General features: G+C 39.2%; 2 protein-coding genes across 3 annotated transcripts in view; both read left to right on the plus strand.

Annotated features, from left to right (window-relative positions):
- Positions 1–995: 995 nt before the first annotated feature.
- Positions 996–20,254, plus strand: PRKAA1 (protein kinase AMP-activated catalytic subunit alpha 1). Its single transcript, XM_058044171.1, has 9 exons — positions 996–1,163; positions 6,492–6,633; positions 8,477–8,570; positions 10,269–10,413; positions 12,062–12,149; positions 13,031–13,255; positions 16,355–16,841; positions 17,218–17,344; positions 19,388–20,254. Exons 1-9 carry the CDS (start codon positions 1,031–1,033, stop codon positions 19,630–19,632), a joined length of 1,686 nt encoding a protein of 561 aa, XP_057900154.1. The 5' UTR covers positions 996–1,030; the 3' UTR covers positions 19,633–20,254.
- Positions 20,255–23,605: 3,351 nt separating this feature from the next.
- TTC33 (tetratricopeptide repeat domain 33) overlaps positions 23,606–23,789 on the plus strand; it is a 44,372-nt gene continuing 44,188 nt past the window's right edge. The window contains exon 1 of one of the 2 annotated variants that reach the window (XM_058044215.1): positions 23,606–23,642. The gene's annotated coding sequence lies outside the window, so the exon portion shown is untranslated. Of the gene's footprint in view, positions 23,708–23,789 lie in introns of both variants that reach the window. The other variant, XM_058044213.1, reaches the window with a different exon arrangement.

A 23,789-nucleotide genomic window follows, 5' to 3' on the forward strand; every position in this document is an offset into this window, starting at 1 on the left:
GTGGAGTTGAGACTCCTACTTTGTATTCCTATAATAAGATCTGGATGTGGGAAGAGAAACTGAGGACAACAAACGGATTTAATTTACAAGTAAATTGGTGAAAAACATCAATCACTTGTTTTTAAAATTTTAAAAGTTTAATCGGAATAAAATGCTTATAAAAACAATAATATAATTAGAGTAATAAACATTTGAACAATTGAGATTAGGACAATACGAGACAATAAAAAACAAAGAGTTACGAACTATCCGGGTACCTCTTTCTGGGCAAAATAAGCCCAAAAAAGGACACCCGTTAACAGAGGATTAACTCTTAAAAGCAATAGCCTGTTGCATATTCATACACCTCATACATGATGCATAAATTCCATTCAAACACAGGATTCTGTCTCGTCATCGTCAACTTCCTCCTCTTAATCCTGACGGCGTCTTCATAGCTGAGCGAGGCAGGAAGAAGTTAGTTTCTCTGATAATGGAGCAATAAATTCTCTTTCTCTGAAAGATTTAGGTGTCCTGTGACTGCTATCTGGTGCGAACACCTCAATCCTTTATTTAAAAAAAAAATCCCACATACATAGTTTCTATTTTAACTACAAAAGTTACATTTTAACTACAAAACTACATTTACCATACCATTAAAATGTTAATACAGCACTACTAATCAATACAACATAATACATATAGTAAATATCTGCGCAGAGCCATATAATATGTACTTTTCACACAAGGTTATTGCAAATGGAGATTTCGGAGGTCCGTTTTTATGCGAGCGGCCTCGCTGCAAGGCCGCCACTCCTGACCAGCAGCCCCCCACGCGCCGCCATCTCCGCGCTCCGCAGCCGGGCAGGGCCCGCTCTCCCCCGGGCAGGGCCCGTGGGCCGGCCTGGCCTCCCCCGAGAGCCGCAATGGTTCGTCCTGGGGCAGGGCGGGCGGGCGGGCTGCGCGCCGTTCGCTTCCGGGTTCGGGTGCGGGAGGGCGCTCTGCGGTTGCTCCTCCCCGCCGGCGCTCTGTCCCGGCGCGCGCGGGCGCTATGCGCAGGCTCAGCCCTTGCCTCAAGATGGCGGCGGTGGCGGATAAACAGAAGCACGAGCACGGGCGGGTGAAGATCGGGCACTACATCCTGGGCGACACGCTGGGCGTCGGCACCTTCGGCAAAGTCAAGGGTGAGCGGGGCCGTTGGCGGCCCGTCAGCGCGGCCGGGAGCGCCGCTCGGAGCGGGGCTTGCGCGGGCTGAGCCGCCGGGGTGGGACTGGCGATCCCGCTGCAGGAGGCAGCGGCTGGGGCAGAAACAGCTTCCTCGTCGGTGCTTGCGGAAACAACCGCTGGGAGCTAAGGGCTGCCTCTGCAGAACAACACCGGGCATGTAGCGAAAGCAGGGAGTCTAAATCCTCGGAGCTTCGTGTATTGCGTTTTGATGCTCCAGTACGAACTCTCGATGCCCTTGTAAGGAAGGGCATCTACAGAGAAATAAGTTTAAAAAGATGGGTCTGGGATAGTTGGATTAGTTGGTAACACAGCTGATGTGCAGATACGGAAGAACTTAATGTTTAATCTGCTTGACCAGTGGTTGGCAAAGTTTGTTTTTTTCAGCTCATATTTAAACATTTTCCACTGTAGGGCTATGGATGCTATACGGCTTATTTGAAGGCTAGTAGAAATAAGGTAGAATTTAAACTTCCCCATAGTGCCATGCACCGCAGATGGCAGGACTGTGCGTTAGTTTACACTGTGCCTGCTGCGTTTTTTGTGAAAACTTCAAATATTGGGGTAAGCAAATCCAAAAACATCCTTTCTCAAATGAGTAGAGCTAGGCTTAGGCTGTATTCTTCATAAGACTTTCCTTCGAGTCTCTTTTTCAAGAGAAGCTTATAAAAGGGACAGCCCCAGCCATTTGGGAGCAGAGACAAATTTCCTCAGCCCCATCTGGCAGCTGGGGTACCATTTGTTTTCTGTACTGAAATTGGTACTTCCTTGAGTAGAGGAAAAAAAAGTAATGCAGCAGAGGAGCATTAGGTTCTGTTTCCTCATGGAAGGATGCCTGCTTGAGGGGAGGGGTTAAAGCTGTGTCTGTTCCATGGTTTTTTTATCCAGCACACTGCAGAAGACTAGGATTGACATACCATCAGTGTTCTAGTATGATCCTCAGTTTAGGAGAGCACTGTTGCAGTACTGCTTTTCTTGTCTCCATATGATGTACTGTTGTCTTGCTTCAGCTGTGCTTAATAAAGAACATTTTATCTATGATGCACTGATTTTCCTCTTGACCACACATTTTCTTCAGTTAATACCAGATCTGCAATTGTTTCTCTGTTTTCATAATTTCCTTCTCTGGTGATATGGTTTAATCAATTGACATAAGGTGAAAAACATTCACTTCTTAAAATTCAATTAGGATATACCTTGAGTTCATGTAATTTTGGGGGTCAGGCAAATGGCTAAGTGAACTTTTTCTTCTAGCAGTGGTGGCAGCCTGAAAAAAATCGAACTGGAAGATCAGTGCTTTATTTGGCAATTGTGAAAGGTCTCCTGCTGTCGCTTTCAGATGAATTCATGCTGCTGGTAGCTGTCACTGGTGTGATTCTGTCCACTTTATCATTTTCACCTGGCTGTGCCGCTTTGAATGAATTGGTTTACCTGACTCAGCCTCAGATGGGCAGTTGCAGAAATGCTGTTCCTAACCATCATCTAGACAAAGCTAAAATGTCCCTAAAGTGGAAAGCTGAGGTGGCAAAATACTGAATATAAACCAATTGTATGAGACACATTCATGTTCAGACTTCACTAGGATTCAGTGTAAATTCATCTATTCCTGTTTCCATCAATTTTTTTAGCACCGCCAATGTTTTCTACTGAAACTAGATGCAAACTTATTTCCAGATACTTTTTTTAAGAGTTATTTTGATAAAAGGAAGGGTACTAGGGCTCCCAGTGGTCCTTACTGAGACTATAAGGGATGTTACTTAAGGCTCTAAGTACACAATAGTCATTCCAGCTCTCTGTATCTGGAGTATCACCACCGTTCTGTATAGACTGCAAGCCAAGTGGTCTGGGTCAAGGCAGCAATGACACACCTGGAAATGAACAGGGCAAGTCAGTATGGTATCTAATGTTGTGCAGCAAGATGGCTTTGCACAGCACAAACTATTGTTGTTTAGGGTTTTTTCCCACGTTAGTGAAAATATTTGTATAGATCATACTCTTTAAAACTGCTTCCCTCTGAGCTTTGGATTGGCTTTTTGGCCTGCTGCAAATAGTTTCATGAAATACAATATAGCCTTCAGATTACTTTTTTTATCTAAAACCTTAATAACTGATACCTCTATTTCATAAGTATGTGGTATTTGTCTGCATGGCCTCAAAATAAGTTTTTTTCCATTTGAAGAACTGTTGAACAAGATAGGGACTCTTCCTCCTGTGCTTCTACAGTTAATAATAAGTCATTGCTGCTTTGAGACTCTGTCACTGTCGTGAAAATCTTGATGCTATGCAAAGCCATAGTGAAGTTTGAAGGCAATTAGTATTGTCAGAAAAAAAAGAAATATAGGCATATACTAGATCTGTTAATTTTTTTTCCCAGAGATTATTTTGAAAGACTGATAGCTAGTTGAGGATTAGGGTGCATTCCCTTTTATAGGTAAAATTTCCATCAAGTGGTAATGCAAAGTAGATTTCAGGAAGGTAACACTGTCTGCTTATGTTTCTACATGATGTTATCATCTGGGGTGACGCTTTCACTTCTATCCTAATGTTGAATTCAAAAGTGTCTGCAGTCTGTTGCCAGTTGGTATCTGCTGTTTTACTGGTAACAGATACCTTGAATTGTATCCAGGAAAAGCTACATGTATCTTAAAAGGCTAGTTTTGTTTTAATTTCAAATTGAATTAAAATAAGCCAAACGTTTCTGAAGAAAATAGAGATTGAATTTGAAATGTCTTAAGCAAGAGAATAGGCTTTTTGGGATCTTTCTGCACTGGCACCGAACCACAGTATGTTTTCATTACAATAATTTATTCAGAGCTGGTGGAGTTGAAGAAGCAGAAAATCTTGTTTTCTCCCAGTCAGTGAATAAAATTGAGGCTTGAGGCTCGCAGCTTTGAAGGCTGTGACAGCTAGAATTGTTTTCAGTCAATTGCAAATGTTACTGTTTAATTACTTTGAAAGAAAATTGTTTTGAAATGCTCTTTTCTTATTTGCCTTGTATGTTGAGCATAGATTGCAGCTAATGAATTACTTTCTAATGTTTTTCTAAGTGCTAATGGAATTCCAGTCTAAGGTAGACTGAAAAATCAGAAATTAAGCAAAGCAGCTTAAAAAGGAGATTTTATAACCCAGTGCATATCAGAACTGTGTATTTATGTCCTAAGCTGTAGACTTGGTCAAATATGTATGCTACTTACTGTAATAAACACCATCTTAAATGTACTTTGTACAGCAAAAGAAGATGCAGATTCATGTGTTTGACCAAAAGGTTTTTGCTTGGTTTCTAAGAAGTTGTTTCTTACTAACAAAAACCGATGTTACATTTTAACTTACTGATTAAAGTTGTAGGGGTTTTTTTGGTGGTTTGTTCGTTTGTTTGCTTTGTTTGTTTTTTGGGTTTCTTTTTTTTTTCAAATAATCTTGGTGTACATCAGTTCCCATTATAGATGGGCAAAGACTTTGCAATTAGAGTAGTTGCTTTTCTAATTTTTATCGTTTTTTATGATGATTCTTTACTCCTGAGTGTTTGAACGTAGGTGATATAATTTGTTTAATTCCTTTAAACTGCAATCACATTTGAAGAAAATAAAGGGAATGTAACTGCTTTGATTGTAAATCTGGTTCAAAGCAAATAATTCTCATACATTTCTAGGCACTCACCTGCCACTGCTTTGTGGTCTCTCCAGAACTTGCTAGGGATTCCAGCTTTGTCCTGCATTCCTCAGTAGTGCAAACATGCCTGGCCAGCACTTTGTTTACTGTGGCCCTTCTGAATTTGGGGGATGTCTTTTCATCCTAATCAGAGCTCTTTAGTTTTTCCATGTGCTAAATGTATCTCAGTGCAGCATTGTGATGATTCTGGGTCTTGGGTAATCCACTGTTTAGTTCCCTACAGGAATTCAGACTGCTTAATTTTATAGGTGGCTGTCTTGTAAGAAAAAGCATGCAGATGCTTGTCATTATCTTCTGCCTCTGCTAAGATCTTCTCACTTGCATTGGTTTTTAACTTGATAAAGAGGCAGAAGGCAGCAGGAAGGTATATTGTGCTAGAATGAGACTTACAGATCAATGGGTGTTTGTTTATTGTATCCAAATTATCTGTTGAACACAGAAAGATTTTTGTGCATCACTGCTGTTTAATCACAGCTTCCCATGGATATATAAAAATAAATCTTGAAGCCCAGGGCTTATTTAAATTCCCAAGTGAGGGTAGGCACCCAAATGAGTGAGTATTGTGTTCAGCAAGTTCTGTTACAAATGTTTATTCCTGTGGACGAGGATGAGCCATGTGTGTGTCTGGAGAATCTGGCTTATCTTTGGAAGGTAGAAGTCAGGGTGGCAAATAAATGGTGATGTTATAATCACTGTGTGTGGCAGCCATGCAGACAGAGAAGCATTCTAGTAAAAGAGATACTTAGCTTCTTGGTGTTCCATCTGTGATCGTGTTTTGGGTTTAAGAAAAATATTCTCGTGGATTTTGCTGTGTCTACTCCCAATAGCACTTGCAAAGTTAAGGACTTTAAGAGAGGTAACTAACTGTGAAATAGTTTATACTGTTTTAGTTTCTCTGTTTAAAGAACAGTGAAACCATCCTTAGTTTCTTTTCCACTTCTAGGAATGCATTAGGTTGCATGTTTTTCGTTGTTTTTCCTTGTTTCTGTTCTATTTTTTGTGCATTTCTCGTCACATTTGCCACTTATTTAAACAGAATAAAGCTCTGGTGTTAACTGCACAGAATGTGGAGCTGTCAGACTGCTCCAAGGATAGATACATTTTTATAAGTAAACTGATCAGGTACTTACAGTGGTAATTCAGAACAATTGCTGAAGCAGGCTTCTTGAGGGAGTGATACGAGTGATCCTTGCAGATGAAGTAGAGGAGGTACAGGAAAACATGTTTGAGTGGGTTGCCAAGCAAGCCAAAAGCTTGGAGTGACTTACACAGTGAGTGGAAATGCTCTCTAATTAGCAAGGATGGCAGGGTTTGGGGATATGCTTTGCTTTATTTATTTATTTTTTTAAAACCAATATTGCAAAAAATGTTATACTGCAAGACTCCTGCTGGTTAAGATTAAGGAATTTCTTACATGTATACATCTTCTAATGATAGAATTGGGGAAGAAATTGGAATAGGGCTGAAGAAATTCCATATCATCAGGTTTGCAACCTTCCTAAAGATAATGGGGATAGGTGGAATGCTAGTGTCTTAACTTGGCTACATTCAAAAAGGAGAAACAATGTCTTAGCTGAGCAATTGAAAACCTTGACTAAATACTTCCTTGTTTTTTGCAGTTGGAAAACATGAGCTAACTGGGCATAAGGTTGCTGTGAAGATCCTGAATCGACAGAAGATTCGCAGCCTTGATGTTGTAGGCAAAATCCGCAGGGAGATCCAGAACCTCAAACTCTTCAGGCATCCTCATATAATTAAGCTGTAAGTTTTGCTTACTGTAATCAAGCTTACTTAGGTAGTAATCTCTTTTCGCTGTCACTGCTCTGAAACACATTTAAAGGGCAATACTACAAACAGTAGTATTACTTGTATTACTTATTATTATAAGGATGCTTATCTTGTCAGAAAAGTAACCAGCTTCAAAGTATCAACTGTGCCCTCTGTAATGTGTTTTTACAAAGCTGGGTTTTACTGCGGGCTGGAGAATTTCCATTAGATCTTTGCTTAGACATTCTTTGGACAAGTGTATGAAAGGTAATGACATGACAGGTATTTCTGGTAGCAGTCATCTCTGAATTCAGTGACTACTTCAGGTTTTTTTTTTTCTGTTTATGTTTGATTGTTTTCCCCCTGCTTGGAAAATGAGTTACTAAGAGCAAGAGTGTAAAGGTCATTTCTATAGCAAGTTTATTGTGTCTTTTCAAAGTGTTTTTAGTGATGTGCTGGTCATTGATATGTTTTTTCAGTGTAGGTGATGCTCTGCAAGATTTTTCTGAATGAAGGATGTAAAGTTTAATAAATATGATTGCTATTTCAGAAATCTTTAGTGTAGTGGCTACCCTTTGTCTAAATGTAGTATTTAAAATATGCCTGATTACATCTGTTAGTTGATCAATAGTTCAGCAGTGATTTCAGAGTCCCATGTCCCAGAGTAGACTCCTCATGTCTCATCTGTGGTAATAAATTATAAGTAACATTGATTTTCTTTGACGCTAATTTCCTGTTAAAATATTCTGCACTGTCAGAGTGTGGGTGACTTCTGTTGTCTTAGTCATGATGTGGGTGGTTGTTTTGTTGGTAGAATTTTGTCTACCCCACTGTCGCTGGCAGATGCCACGTTTCTGCACTACCTTTAATTGAGCAACAGCTGTTACACTGAAGCTAAATTACACTGTGTAAGGTCAACTCACCCACTTCTTCAGTGAGCTAGTTTTCAGAAGGCTGTTGAGCTGATTTGTCAGCAGAATTGATAGTGCTTTCAGTTAATCTGTGGATGGGTCCAAAGGGCATACCCATAGCCAGAACAGAATAGGGAGTGTCAGTGCACCAAGTGACATACCAAGGTGAAAGAGGAATGTGTGCTTATAACACATTCCTACACATAAACTGAAGACAGTTTAGCAGATTTGAGATGACAGTTTCTTTCTCAAGGAATCACAGGGAAAATTTTTTCTTTTGCATGTGGAATGCTGTAAAGAAAATAAATGAAATAATTTTTAGGTAAGGATATTAGAAAAAATAAAAATTTCTTAAATTTTTATTTTGTCCTTAAACTTGTTATTTCAAAGCTTCAAAGTTGTGTTTTTAGAATATAACTGAAGTAGAATGATAAAAATATAACAACCAGAGGTCAATACTCTTAATATTCATAATTATTAAGAGGAATTTTTTCCTAGTCTCGAAGTACACTTTTTCATTTATGGCAAATAAATTTTTTTGCATGTTGATGTTGAAAAGTGTGTATTTTTGCAGTACTAGCAAAGTCCTTTTGAAGTCCCTTTTCACTGCATCAAGCTGTTGATGAGGCAGCACTGTCTTACACAGTCTTATAGTCTTAAAGAAATCACTTGTCCCTCTGAAAGAGCAAGGACTGATATTCCTAATATGGGTTACAGATTTTCTGCTAGTCTTTGCAAAGATGGTATCACATAATGAAAGGAAGGTAAAAAGCTTCTGAGAAATATTGTCATTCCAGTAGCTGTAGATTGATTGTAACTATTTTAAAGTGTATTTTTTATCTGATTTTTTGTATGACTTCGGTTTTAACCAAATGTAACTAGTGTTTTACTGAGTGTGTAGACTAATAGATACCTTCTCTTATCAGGTACCAGGTCATCAGTACACCTACTGACATTTTCATGGTGATGGAATATGTTTCAGGAGGAGAACTGTTCGATTATATCTGTAAAAATGGAAGGGTAAGAAGTAGTCCAGCTCTGTAAATCACGGACTTGCATTCTGTTATTGCATTTGCAATGTTCCTGTGTCACTCTACACTGAGGGGACAGATTTTTGGGCATCTTTTTGGGTATCTTTATCAGAATGGTACAATAAAAAGTTTTCTTTTCTCAAAAGAATATTATGATTAGTGTAGCACAAGATTTATAATTAGAGTGGCACAGGATTTCTATGAGCAGAATGAATATACTATAATTTATAAGTAGTGTAGTACAGCAGTTTTACACAACCTAATTTGGGGTGTCTATTCCCCTAGACCCTCTGTACATCTGGTCAAATCTTAATGCATATTTTGCTGTACTCATATAACAGTCACAGTCTTGCCTTGAAAGTCTAGAAAGTCTAGGGATGAACTCAAGTTCAGAGGAAGCAGAGGGTGCTGGAGGGGTCTGTGGCCACTGAGAAGTCCCAGGTTTCATTCCCATTTAGGACTCATAGCTGGTGTTAAAGACATCAAACTCTGGCTGCTGTTGCAGTTCCGTATGCCATGACAGTCATCCATGGCTCTGTGCCTGAGGACTAAAGGCTGGTAATGCAGCAGATAATCAGCCTGGCACCTGGGAATCTTGAGGCTGGTGGGGAGGGGAAGAAGAAAATTGGTTTATTTGTTTCACAGGACCTCCAGGACCTGATAATGACGCAGAGGGGATGAACACATGACTTGCATGGTCACAGAATGGTGGCTTGCCTCACTAAGTGGCATTAATTAAGCTAACCACATTGTTGTGGGCTGGGAACAAGGGGTATTGGTTACACCTTGTTAAATGTGGGTGTGTTTTCTTGTATTCAGTTTCAATTTTGCTGCTATCAATTAAAATATATTTTATGACTATTTTTTTTTGAAAGTAGAAATGGTTATATGTTAACACATTCAAAATCTTCATGTGTGACTTTGTCATAGCATTGTTCCTTTCTACTAATCTGTTAATTTACAGTGGCTGGGAAAAAAACAGATGGATATGTACCCAATTGGAGGAGCTGAAAATTGTTTTTTTATATATCCTATTATTAGAAAGTGACCATTGTCCCCTTATTACTGTCTTCTACTATTAGAACAGCTTGCGTGAAAAATCTGAAGTCCCTTTTTACAGACTAGATATATAGAATACTAGAGTTGCTGGGACAAACTGATATGGATTATGGGTCTTTGTAGGAAATACCCTCCTAAGTCTGCTGTTTGTGACCAGCTGCTGAGAGCATAAATAGCATCTGAAGTTAATAATTTCTGTAGCATTTTGCATTTCAGCAGCTTTTGGCAGCTTAAGTCTTGCACTGTGCTTAAATATCAAACTGATGATTCCAGTTATACAAAGCTAAATGTTTCAGTGCTAATGTTTCTATTAAGTGAGCATGTAGCATCTGCCAAACCCAATTTCAAAAGTGTCAATAAGAACTTCCAGTGACTTTCTGAGTAAGTGGGTATGTTTTGTTTGAGTCAATTTACAGCTGTGGTACAAACAAATATGGTATAAGATATGAAGCTTCTTGCTACTAGTTCTGATAGAGTATCTTTAAAGCTATATAAATTGTCAAATGATAAGTATAATTTAGAGTTATACATAGTTTAGGTAATGGGAAAGTTTCCTCTGGCTAGTAAAAATGAAAAACAAGTTAACTTCCACTGTCTCTTAATTATTTAAAATCTTTGTCTGTTGTAGCTTGATGAGAAGGAAAGTAGACGTCTGTTTCAGCAAATCCTTTCTGGTGTGGATTACTGTCACAGGCACATGGTAGTGCATAGAGATCTGAAGCCTGAAAATGTGCTTCTTGATGCACACATGAATGCTAAGATAGCTGACTTTGGTAAGTATTGCTTTATTTTTCTATCTGATTGCATTTCTGGTGTTAGATCTTGTTAATAACAAAATGAAATGTTAAACAAAGTATGTATAGTTTAATATCTGTGTGGTGGGATACAACAGAGGAACATAAAGAAAATAGATGTAAAGCAAAATAATGTTCTTGCACATTTATTGAACTTGTTTTCATTTCAAGCTTTCTTGCTTTCTCTTGAGGTATTTTCTGTGACTGGCTGAAATTGTGAACTGATTAGTTTGGTTTCACTTAACAATATTTTCTCTGAAATGCTAAGTGAACTTAGTTTCTGACCTTCTTCAAAACTCACTCCTTTTCTGTTTCACCATCTGTAAAATGAGATGCTTAGTTCTCCTGGAAGAACAGTGCAGGGGCAATTCATCATCTTCAAGAAGCTACAGTGTTATAGAAAAATACACTAGTCTTCTTGATTTGTTTATGCCAGCTTTTCATGTCACAGCTGCAGAGAAGCCTTGAAGCTGGGTCTTGGAACCATCTGAGTCAGGAAACCTCACCTGACTAATCACATATAAGCGTAGTAAGGGGGGTATCCATATTGATGTGTCATGACAGATCTCTGTAGACATTGTGGATAATACCTCTAAGTCTCCTGTGAAAGGTGTTAGGTAATGCTGAGTATGCAAAGTATGTTTTAAAAGTATGGTGTTCAACTGTGTGGGCCCTGGAAATCATACTGGTTTCTCATGTGAAGAAATTATTTGGGTGAAATTGCTCACATGGTAAAGAAATGAAGTTCAGTAACTTACAAAAACATCTTCCTGTAACTTAGTGTCAGCAAAACTGTAGCACTCATTTATTCATGAGTGGTGTATTAAACAAGAGCTTAATAAAAGTTTTTGTTTGTTAGAATATGAAAGCTAGCCAAGCTGTACTCTTTCCCCTCCACATTCCCTGCTGACCCATAAAAGGGCATAATTCGTTCTTGAGATTGAGTTCTTTGGTTTATGGTAGTCTTGATCACTGAGGAAACTAGGAGAAATTTTCTACAGCTGTTAGACTATACTGAGTGCTGGTGAATGCAGGTGGCCTGGTTCTAAAGCACTTAGAGAGTATCTGAAAAGCAAATTACTAAACTGCCGTGATGCAGGAACCAGGTGCATAATGTACAGGTGTAAATTGTAGTAAATTCATGTTTACTCCTCAGTGACGTTTACTCCTTTCTTCTGTGTAACCTCTAACAGAATTTTAGGGAATTCTGTGGTAGCATTTCCCACTTTGGCATTTTAGAAGCAAATAGGAATTTTAGTTCTTTCTTGTTAATGACCAAAATCCTGTCTTGCTATACTGCTTCATCTCCCTTTGAGCAACTTTTTTCTCTGTCATGCCTGTGTCATCCAAATTTAGCTGTTCTAGTCTAGGGCTAAATATGTTCTCAAATATCTCTAGGCTGTGGGCAGTAATGGATTGATGTTACTCGGATTTCTGATAAAATACATGGAGGATTATGTGGCATGCTCATATAAAATTCCATAATTCCAAACAACACTATTTCTTAACTGGAATAAATCTGTTGGTTTTCTAATTTGAATCACTAGTGGTTTGTTCTAGGTGCTATATGCAGTGTGAAATAATTTTGCTCCCTCAATTTTTAGTAGTTACTCTTATACACTTTCAGGTCTATCAAATATGATGTCAGATGGAGAATTTTTAAGAACAAGCTGTGGTTCCCCTAACTATGCTGCACCAGAAGTAATTTCTGGAAGGTAGTTTCTTTCATATTGGATACACGTATGCATGTACTTCTGTCATGTTGCTGCTTGATGTTAAAGGGTACAAAAGTAGTTCAGTTGACAAGCTTTATGCTGAGAAACTGAGGGCTGATATTGGTATTGATAATTTTTAAAATGTTTAAAGCTTCTGTGAACTAGCTTTGAATAGTTCCTGTAAGGTAGAGGTGAGATGTCTAATGCCCCAAATGCGTTGTGTACACTCTGCCTGAATTGCTGTAAAAATCTCGTGTACAGCTCAGATCTTGGAAGCTGAGGTGCAGAGTTTCAGGCAGAGTCTGCTGTGAAGTTGAGTATCAGTGAAATGCATGCTGCAGAGTAGATACTAATTTTGGAGGTAACTTCCCTTTTTGTAGACCATAATTGTCAAATCTGCTTTCAGCTACCTAGTCTAATATTGCTTCTTGTTGATTGGAGGCCAGATGTCTCTTTTACTCTGGCAGGGGCACAGAATATGTGACATGTTCAGCTATATGGACTTGTCTTAAACTTTTCAGCCACGATTTGGGGGATAACTGACTTTGCACAGATTCCTCTATAACATTGATAGCAGTATATAACATGGGCTTTCTTAGCAGTAGATGCATGTTTCTTTCAAATTGCCATTGTGCAAAATTGCATTATGGATTATTGTTACACATTAGACAGGAAAACTTTACTTGTGCTCTCTTATATATTAGGAAGGGAAGAGTACTGAGGTTCAAGGGAGCTACAGGATAGAACTGAAATGGTATAGTGCTTGCAAAATCAGTTGTCCTGAGTTCACATGCTTTTAATTACTGTGAGACAATGGAAAAATGACAGAAAACATATCTAAATGTATTAAACACAAATCACTAATAATTTTTTTTTTACAGGTTATATGCAGGTCCAGAAGTAGATATTTGGAGCAGTGGGGTTATTCTCTATGCTTTGTTATGTGGAACACTTCCATTTGATGATGATCATGTGCCAACCCTTTTTAAGAAGATATGTGATGGTATCTTTTATACCCCTCAGTACCTGAATCCATCTGTAATTAGTCTTTTGAAGCACATGCTGCAAGTGGATCCAATGAAAAGAGCAACAATCAGAGACATTAGGTAAAACGCTGATGTCTGATCACAACATGCTGGAATTACAGTAGCACAAATATGCAGAACAAAGAAGTTATTCATAGAGCTTGTCCATATTTTCTAGACTGAGATGAAAAATTCAGATTGTGATGGCTTGGTTTTAGCTCTGATAGTGCTGATCTACAGTAGACAATTAAGTATCTATTGGAGATCACAGTAAAACAAATTATTTATACTATATATGGAAATTCTGAGATTCTTTAGGTTTAAGACTGCCATAGCAAAGCTGTTTACTTGCATAATGGTTTGCAAAAATTACAGTATATAGACTTCTCTGGGGGAAGAAAATTGTCTTTGCTGTTAGGAACTAGTGCTCTCTACTGTAAATGTCTCTTTAATCTGATAACTACTGGTTTTATTCATATTTCTTCAGGGTCTGAAAAGTTATTTGTTAAAACTGTGAATATGCCACATGTAAGGCAACAATTTCTAGCTTCAAAGCACTGGCATGAATTTGTGTATGAATGGTAAATACTTCACCAAATACTGACAAGTTAAAGATTGTAGTTAGAGAGAGGCATCATGGGCTCCAGATTCCAAGAGATAATTCTGGAGCAGTTGATTGTGTTGACAAATGTGCGCTGGATCAAATTAAAAAAAGGTAGCTGGGACAAATGTACTTTATGCAGCAGCTTAATTTTCTTCGCAAGAAGCTCTAAGGAAGGAGTGTTGCTATACTACCATAGTGAAAAAGCTGCTCCTTTTAAGGTTGGAAGTTAGGAAATGAGCAACCTCAGTTGTGTTAAATAAATAGTTTGTGGTAAAGGAGTGGTGTGAAACAGATGTTGAAAAATGTTGGTTACAGAGCATGGCTGGAATTTGAATCTGGAACAGCTCTGTCCTATTACCCATATGACATGTCACCTCGCAGTTTAAAGGACAAACTGAGTTTGTTCGAATACCTTAATTCTTCTAGGGGTTTGTATGTGTGTTCATGCAAGGGGAAAGGCCTGATGCCATGAACAGTAACAGTGTTCCTCTGGGTTCAGTCATCCCAGCTATGGCTGAGTCTATGGCTGTTGTGATATGGAAAAAATATTCTTCTGCTTCCAAATGAACTGTTTTTCTGATTAAACTATATTTTGCTCAGCACGTTCCTGCTGAGGCACAGTGTTCTCAGGATCACACTGAGTGGAGTTTAGTTCACTGTGGTGGTTTGGGCTGGAATAGAGTTGAATTTTTTCACAGTAACTGTGTTTTGAATTTAGTCTTGGTAACAGATGGATGTTGTAGTTACTGCAGAGCAGGGCTTGCACAGAGACAAAGTCTTTTCTGCTTCTTACACTGTCCTAACAGAGCAGGCTGGGGGTGCACAAGGAATTGTGAGAGGACACTGCTGGAGCCGCTGACCCCAGCTGAGCACAGGCATTTTCCAAACCATATAGGGTTATAGTCTGCAGTGAAAATAAGAGGAAGGCTGATGGGGCTGGTCTGCTGGTCATCAGACATTTTGTGATGAGCAGTTGTTTTTATCTGCATTACTTGTCTTTCTTGGGTTTCCTTTTCACCTCTCTTGTGCTTTTGGATTTTTTTTCTGCTTAGAATTTTTTTTTTTTTTAATTCTAATGATGAAACTGGTTTTTATCTCAACCCGCAAATTATTTGCACTTCTACTCTTCTGGTTCTGCTCATCTCACTGGAGAGGACCAAGCAAGTGGCTGTGCGGTGCTTAGTTGCTGGCTGGGGTTAAACCAGTTGTAACCATCCTGTTTGGTACCCAGTATGGGGCTTGAAGGTGTTGAGTTAAAAACAGCTTTGAACAGAGCATATTAGATAAAATAATTATAAATTCTGTCTGTATAATGGTTCTTTGTAAGACTATTGATTTTTCTGTTCTCAATATTGATTTATAGGATCTCTTCCATGATCCATTTTTTGCTGTACGTGTTGAAGATTTAGGAGACCTTTTGCAATTTGCTGTGCTATGTAGTGCTTTGTGACTTTTTGGGGAGGTGGCTTTGTTTTGTTTTTTTGTGTGGGTTTTTTTGTTTGTTTTTTTTTTTTTTTTTTTTTAATTAGAACATTGGCCTTGAGCTTCATCTGGTATTTGGGCTCTCTACTGAAGCTACGACTGTCCTTTGAGTACCATCTTAGGGAGACAATTAACAATTACATATCTTTGTCCAAGATTTTTTTTTGAGCAGCAAATACAAGCAGCAAATACAAGCAGCAAATACTTCGCTACATTCTTCGCTACATTCTTCTGTGATGTTTTCTCCCTCATTGCCATAATTTCAGTATCTTGAAAACCTTGGGCAGTCAAAATATTTGTACTGGTATTTCTTAGGAGCATAATTTAGACTTTTTTTGGAAGATTTACAAGCTATTTTGGAACATCTCCCAGGCCTCATAGCAGTGTGGTTATGTGTGGTAAGGCATGTGGGAGAAAATGTGCAGGTAGGGCATGATAGAAATGGCATTTTATCATGAAGTGATAGAATGTTTGAAAGAATGATGCTGTTGCAAACAGGCCTGGCTAATTAACACTGTGCTGGGACATGGCCTGCTCCTGTTGAACGCTGCTCAATACTAACCAGCACCCTCAAGGAGAAGATGGGATTTTTGAGTCTGAAAACATATCAACAGACACTTTGGCTAGGACAGAAACCCAGCTTTCAACTATATCACTTGCTCCTATAACTAAAAGTAAACACCCAAAGAAAAAGTAATTTTGTTTGGTCAGGAATGAAGAAGCTTCTAGAAGGGAACAGGAGAGAGAATCAGAAGGATCAGCTCTTTGTGCAGCAAAACAGTCACAAGAACAGGAAGAGGAAGGTACTGAAATTATAAATGAGAAAGTAACCACCTGATTCCTATCACTAAGCAATTTGTGAGATAACAAAAACATTTTTCTCAGTTTCCTGCAAAATGTCTAGTAAAATCTTGTGCAGGCAGTGCTTATTTTATGTACTGTTTCATTGTCTGTGCTACAAGGGTCTTGGATTGGCAACCATTATTCTTTCTTCCAGCACAGACTAAAATTAATTTTATATTTTAAAGGAATTTCCTGTTAAAGATGTTTTCTTTACTTACGTATACTCAGATTTTTTTTATTTTTAAATCTAGGGAACATGAATGGTTTAAGCAGGATCTTCCAAAATACTTGTTTCCTGAAGATCCATCATATAGCTCTACCATGATTGATGATGAAGCCTTAAAAGAAGTGTGTGACAAGTTTGAGTGCACGGAAGAGGAAGTGCTAAGTTGTCTGTACAGCCGAAATCATCAGGATCCTCTGGCTGTTGCTTATCACCTCATTATAGATAACAGAAGAATAATGAACGAGGCCAAAGATTTCTACTTGGCCACAAGTCCACCAGATTCGTTTCTGGATGATCACCACCTGTCTCGCCCTCACCCTGAACGAGTGCCATTTTTAGTAGCTGAAGCACCACGCCCTCGCCACACCCTTGATGAGCTGAATCCGCAGAAGTCAAAGCACCAGGGTGTAAGGCGGGCTAAATGGCACTTGGGGATACGGAGTCAGAGTCGACCAAATGATATCATGGCTGAAGTTTGTAGAGCAATTAAACAACTGGATTATGAATGGAAGGTAACAAAATAAATGACCTTTACTGCAAACAACAATGCATTTTGGTTTGACCTGTGTAGTTACATAGCCCAGACATCTGAAACTGTTTTCATATTCTGGCATTAATCTCATGTGCCTGTGCTGTCAGTGTTTGCTGTGCCAGAAGGGTGTTGGGGGGAGAATGTACATGCTGACAGGGAAAAAAAAGCTAAAATTTTCTCTTGGGGATGCAGGAATATATTTCTCTTGGATAAAAAAAAATCCCAATAACCCCCAAGTCCAACAGGTAATGAAGTCTGAAATCACTTGATAAATACAGTGAGTTGAAAGGACAAAAACAGTATGCAGTGATTTTCAAGAAATTCTGGTTAACTGACTCAAATCTCTTCCATACTAGGTTGTAAATCCATACTATCTGCGTGTTCGGAGGAAGAATCCAGTAACAAGTGCATATTCCAAAATGAGTCTCCAGTTGTACCAGGTGGACAGCAGAACATACTTACTGGACTTCCGTAGTATTGATGGTATGTGAAGAGTTACTTAAGTTAATTGAGTTCTAGGTGAAATCGTTCTACCTGCAAACATGTCATCATTTACTTATTTAGAAGTGAAGTAAATGTTGCCCTTTTTTTATTTTAAATCAATCTAACATGTATTAGTGTTTCCTTATTTCTTCCTGGACTAGTGTCCCTGTGATATGTGCTTAGCTGCTGCATCTCATTTGCTTTTTTGCTATGTCAGCTCCTGAGGAGCTCTATTTTTTGTCTGCATCAGAACCAAAACAGTAGTGCAAAAGGGGACAGGATTGTTGGAGGAGAGGCAACTTAGGCTGCCTTTGGAGCCTTACCCCAAATTTAAACATTAATTTAGATCTGAAGTAAGCATGTGAACAGTGTTTTCTAGTGAAGATAAGTGTGACATCTAGGCATTTAAATTTGACTTGGACTGTACCTCATTGTACTGGGTCTGACTGAGATGGAGTTAATTTTCTTCCTGGCAGCCCACTTGGTACTGTTTTGGATCTGTGACTAAAACAGTACTGAAAACACACTGGCATAGTATCCAGCCTTTCTTTTTCCACACTGCTGTGTTGGGAGGGGAGCAACAGCTCTGCAGAGTTGAGCCATATTGAACGAATGGATGTTCAATGCCATATTATGTTATGCCTAGCAAAGAAAGGGCTTTTGGGGAGGGTAACTGTGAGACTGGTTGGGCATCAGCCTGCTTGGAGATAGTGAGAGGTTGCCTTTGCATCACTTTCCCCCCCCAACACCTTACTTAAAACTCTTTATTTCTACCTGTGAGTTTTCTCACTTTTGCCCTTCCAATTTTCTTCCCCTTTGCTCTGAGATATCAGCTGTAAGGCAAAGTTAACCCACCAGTTCTACTAATAGGTAAAATTTGAGGTAGGAATTTTGTGCTCGAAGGAACTAAAATCTTGAAAGCATATAGTTTAACCTGTACAAAAATACATTTTATGGAGTGACAGTAGAACAGTATACAAAGCCTGGTTAGATGAAGTGAGCATAGGAGCTAAAAGAGACCAAACACTTGTTTATGGGCATAGTAGACTAAAGGAAAGTTACCTGCTGCCACTGGTGTAGATGACATGCCTAGGAAAACATTGCATGGAAAAAAGGAATTTTTTTTTTGACTGCTTAGAGCTTTGCAGCTCTGGGAGGGCAGCCTGCTACAATTCTGGTTTCCACTTTTGAGGAAATAGAACAAATCTGTGCCCTTGGGTTCTATCTCCTCCAGTAGTTAAACTGATCTGACATTCCTTCTCTCTCATAGTTAATGGTTCTTTGTTCTTTTAACAATTTGTAAATTTAAGTAGCTTTGTGTAAACAAGAGGTATTGCCTTTTCACCAATTTCTCCTGAAATAATTCTCAGGAGCCAGCTTAGAGCCAGGTTAATGTTCAGTATTTAAAATAAGAATAGAGATGCTTCATCAGAACACTACTATTAAAATGAAACTATTTTCTCTTCACACTGAAGGTAGAGATCAGTTGCTGCAGCCTAAATATACATTCTATGGTAAAAAACTTTCAAAAGAGAAGAATAAATGAGTGCAGATGCTAACAAATATAATGTTGTAATGAATTATCATAAAATACAAATAATAACAATTTATAAATACCCAAAAGAGAACAAAAATAGAATAAAAATAAAGTAGATTGTAGAAAAAACATCTGCAAACTGCTATTGAACTTAATCTTATGATGCTGACCTGGTTTTGTTTTGAGTAACCTAAATTGAACAGTTGGCTGCTGAAAGCAGTTAATGAAAAATACAACTAGTATCTAGTTCTAGTCTAAACTAGGTGTAAATAGTTCTGAAGTACAGTTCAGAGCACAGAAAGAATTAGCATAAGAACATTTGCTGTTGTGCTACTATGTATATGAGCTTTTATTTTGTATCAAATGCTGTTTGCAAAAGCTGTTCAGTTATTAATCAAGATTTTAAAAGGCAAGATTTTGAAGTGTGAGAAGGGATAATGTTTGCTCTTCCTAGAACTGAATTTCTTTTTTAACCAAATTTTCCTCTTCTCTTCCCTTGTTTCCAGATGAAATTGCTGAAGCGAAGTCTGGGACTGCAACTCCACAGAGATCAGGTTCTGTGAGCAACTATAAATCTTGTCAAAAAGATTCAGATGCTGATGCTCAAGGAAAATCTGCGGATACATCCCTTACCTCATCAGTCAACTCTTCGCTTGACTCTTCTACAGCTGACGTAACTCCAAGACCAGGGAGTCATACAATTGAGTTTTTTGAGATGTGTGCAAATCTTATTAAAATACTTGCACAGTAATTTTGAAGATGGGCTTATTTCTTTTAGAGCAATAAGCATGCCTAAATCATAGGAATCATAGATGCTTCCAATTATAATCAAGTGAAATTAACTAAGGCGCTGAAAAAGCTAGCCACAGAATGCAACTTGCACGGGGATAAAAATTATGGGCAGTTAACATGTATTATTTTGAAGCTGGAGTGAATTCTGATTGCCTGCTGTCCAATAGCATAACACAGGTACAGGAAATAAGATGCCCTTTGGGTAGTGTTTGTAACATTTTACCTGGAGTGCAAAATAGGCTGCCTATAACATTTAAGCTAGATGGACCTCCTTGTTTTTTTATCTAGTTATACATATATCTGATGCACTGTAAGTTAACATACACGTCCTAGTTCAGTGATCTTAGTATGATTTGTTGGTCACCCTCTACAGCTGTGACTGATACAGAAGTATCAGCATCTCCTGACAGATGTTAATGTGTTAAAACTGCTATGTTTCTCCCCCCTTATTTGACAAAAAATAATAAAGAATGTGATGATGTGTTACAATGTACTACTTCTAACAAAAAGTGTTATTAAATGCATGCAAATCTGGCCAGTTGGAAATGTTTAGGTGCTCTGTAATTGAGGGTGAAAACTCTGGACAGTGAGTAGAATGATTGAGTCCATAACAGTGGCAGGAAACTTAATGCTGAGAAGATGTGGCATCCCATGGGCTAAACCAAAATGTTGCTTTGTGGAGAACTGGTCAGGGAGCTCCTCCTTGTCTGTACACGTTATCTTAGTGTGGTAGCAGCACAGCAGCTCCCCACTGTAACTGCAGACCGAGAATCCTTTTCCTTAGAAACATGTCCCTGGAGTTAAGAGCAGAGCCTAAGGGCTGTTTCATGCTATTCCAGAATCTGAAATTTACAGGGTTTTTACATATATGTTTATACTTTGATACAGCTGGTTATCACCTTAACTTATATTATATAGTATTCAGTATGAAGTGAAAACCACAGACACAGTTTTAATATTTCCCAGGCAACCTGTGTAGGAAACTTAGCTATTTAACTGAATCAAACAGTCTAACTTTTCAGTTGAACATTGAAAACTTATCATGACAACTTGAGTGCTAGAGTTTTTAATTGTAGATTGCAATTATCCATAATAAAAGTCATTCTGCACTTATGGTTTTTGCAGCAGTTCAGGAAAAAAACTGAACTTTGTATGTTAAAATCACAGGTAGTACTTGCATGAATATCTTTAGTCTCTTTAAATTGGATATAATTAGCCATGGTTCCATTTTCATCTGACACTTAGACATAAGCAGTCATAAAAAACTTAGGTTTGCATTCAAGACTTAATGCTTGCTTCAAAATAATATTCATGACCTACATAGTTTCAAAGGTTTCTCCCCCAGGAAGAGGCTGGAACTTCCAGGCATTACTGAGCAGTGAAACCTGGACTCTTCACATGGGTGGAAATTCTTGCCAATGGCAGAGATTTTATCCATGGGAAACTGCTAGCTACAGATGTACGAACAGTTAAATTCTGGCCAGCTGGCTGCAGCTCAGAAATTTGCATGCACAGAATCTGAAGAAACATAAGACTGTTTTGAAGCCCCTGAACTGCTGTATTTTGAACTGGGTGATAGTGAGGTCTGTCTCAGAGGTGGGTACAAGTTTACAACTTCATTTTTTTATCCTCACGTGTCACAGATGGTCCCTGTAGGGACATTGGCTGTATCACTGTACTTTAAATCTTTGGAAGATTTTCCAAAGTGGAAGTTAGTATCAGAAGTTGAGCCCCAAAATTTTAGGATGCCAATGTGAGGGACCAGTTGCAAATCCTACAAAGAAGTCCTGTCTTTTGTCTGGTATGAATTGGTACTGATGTACTGAATAAATCAGTGTGTTCATTTTTGTTACCCTTTATTTTGGAATTAAGTACTGCACTTGTATAAACATTACAAACGCACAGGTTTTTAAATTGTATCAATTCCTCATCTGGAATTGGTTTTGGGATCACTTGCATGTATTGAACTATTTATAAATGTTATCTGCTCCTTGTAATGCTGACAACACATGCAAGGTGTAAAGATGCAAAATAGTTCTTAATTTTATATACCTTTTCAGCCCTCTTGTGCTTTAAGACAACCCTGGTTTGTCCTTAGTTTTGGTATCAGGAAGTTAAAGCAATTTCTGGCAGAAGTGTACAATATATGTAGTTGTAAATAAAAGTGCATTTTTATGGTAGATCAATTTTGATGGCCAAAGGTTTTCTGATTGAATTGAGATTTTTATAGGGAGAGGGGGAAGGGTAGAAAGGGACACTAACAACCCAGTTGAACCCAGTTGCCTGTTGTGTGATTTTCTTATGCTTTGTAGATCTTGCTGTTGAAATTGCTTTCTTCACGTGTTCCTACTGATCTTGCAGACCTTTAGGATTGCACTAGAAGCTGCCAATAGGCTGTGAAATGAAACTTCACTGAGAGAGCTGCCAGAGTTGTAAGGCAGCTTATGCAGATACACAAACTGGTAAAGTGTGTTACTCTGTATTCCCAAGCTTACTCCTGATGGAGTACAATGAGTTACCTTGTCTTTGTATTGTAATTTTTTCAGTAACATGGATGAATCTGGGCTGTCCATGTGCAGTATAAATCAATAGGAATGGATAAAAATTCATCTTGGTTGTGCAATATGAAGAAAAAAAAATCCTTTCATGTTTGTCTTGATATGAGTGTTTAATACAAACTTCGAGCTAAATTTTATTTTACCAGTTGATTACCATTGTAAGATACAAAGTTCTGTTCTTTAACAAAGATGTGCCTACTTCCTGTTAATTTCTTTTGACAAAGCTGAATGGCAAAAATGCTTGTTTCTAACTGTGTAACTTTTTAACCTTTCAAAACTAAAAACTAAGTAAACATAAAATACTGAACCATCTTGTTTGAAACTGTGTGTTTGCTGTTTTCTAGTGTTATATGTAAGTGGACTTTTAAAAGCTCGTTTTAAAAGCAACAGCTATATTACAATTATAGAAAAAGCAGCAACGTGACAAAAATGTCAGCAGATTTCCCAGCTGGCCAGGCCGGTGCACCAGCTGTGCTCGCCTGATCCGACTGACCCTTTCCCCCTCGAATTTGTGAACTCTTGCGGCAGAAAAGGAATTCGAGATGGAACAAACCCTGATGGCGTCTTTTGTGCCCCTGTGGTGATGCGCCTCCTCTGGCATCTTCACTCAGCCTTTCCCTCACACCACGGATGGGGCTTTTCGCTTGGTATCGGTCCCTGCAAGCAGGGACCAGTTTTAAACACTGCCGTCCTGCAGTTCTAAACCCTGTCTTCTCTTTTTGTTTAAGGTTTTTTTTTGTTTGTGCTTGGGGTTTTTTTGTGGGGGAGAGAGGTTGAGGTGTTTCTTTTTTCTTGTTTGGGTTTTTGTTGTTGTTTTGTATCGGGCTTTTTAAATGCATTTATGGTTTCTGGAGTGTGGTGGGACTTGGTTTTTTTTTTTTTTTGTTTGTTTTTTTTGTGTTTTTAATTTTTTTTTTTTTTTGTGTGTGTGTGCCTGTGTGTGTGTTTAGTTGTGGTGGTGGTTTTTTTCCCCGTGTAACAAGCCGTGCTTGTGAGCCTGGCTCACTGCTCCTTACGGGCCTTCCCGGCCGGAGCCGCCTCTCCGTGGTGCGTAGCTGCTGAGCCAGGGCGGTCGGCACGGGCGAGGGACGTTCCCGACGTCCCATACCTGTCCCCGGGTGACACTCGAGCACCGCGGGCGGTGGCACTCCCAGGCCTGCCTGTTTTGTCCCCTCCGGCCCCGCTCTCCACCGTTGCCGCCTACGCACAGGAACGGGGCGTCCGCCAGGCGCCTCACGGCATCCACACGGCCCGGGCGAACTACGGCTCCCGGCTGTCCCTGCCGGGGCCACGGCCACCGCCGCTGCCCTCGCTCCTTCCTGCTCCTGCCCGGTTCCTGCCGTGCCGCCCCGCCTTTCCGCTTCCTGGCGCGGCGCTTCCAGCCGGGAGAGGCGGCCGGCGGCAGCGCCAGGTACCGCCGTGGGCCTCCGGGCCCTGCGTGCCGCAGGGACAGCTCAGTGCAGCCGGTCGGGTCAGGTCTGTGTGGGGGAGCGCCGCGCTCTGCTACTGCTTTAGCTTCGAGATGAGCTAGGGGTGATTGTCCTGCTGTGTACTTAAA

The sequence above is a fragment of the Melospiza georgiana genome, chromosome Z, assembly GCF_028018845.1.
Source record: "Melospiza georgiana isolate bMelGeo1 chromosome Z, bMelGeo1.pri, whole genome shotgun sequence".
Taxonomy (NCBI): Eukaryota; Metazoa; Chordata; class Aves; order Passeriformes; family Passerellidae; genus Melospiza; species Melospiza georgiana.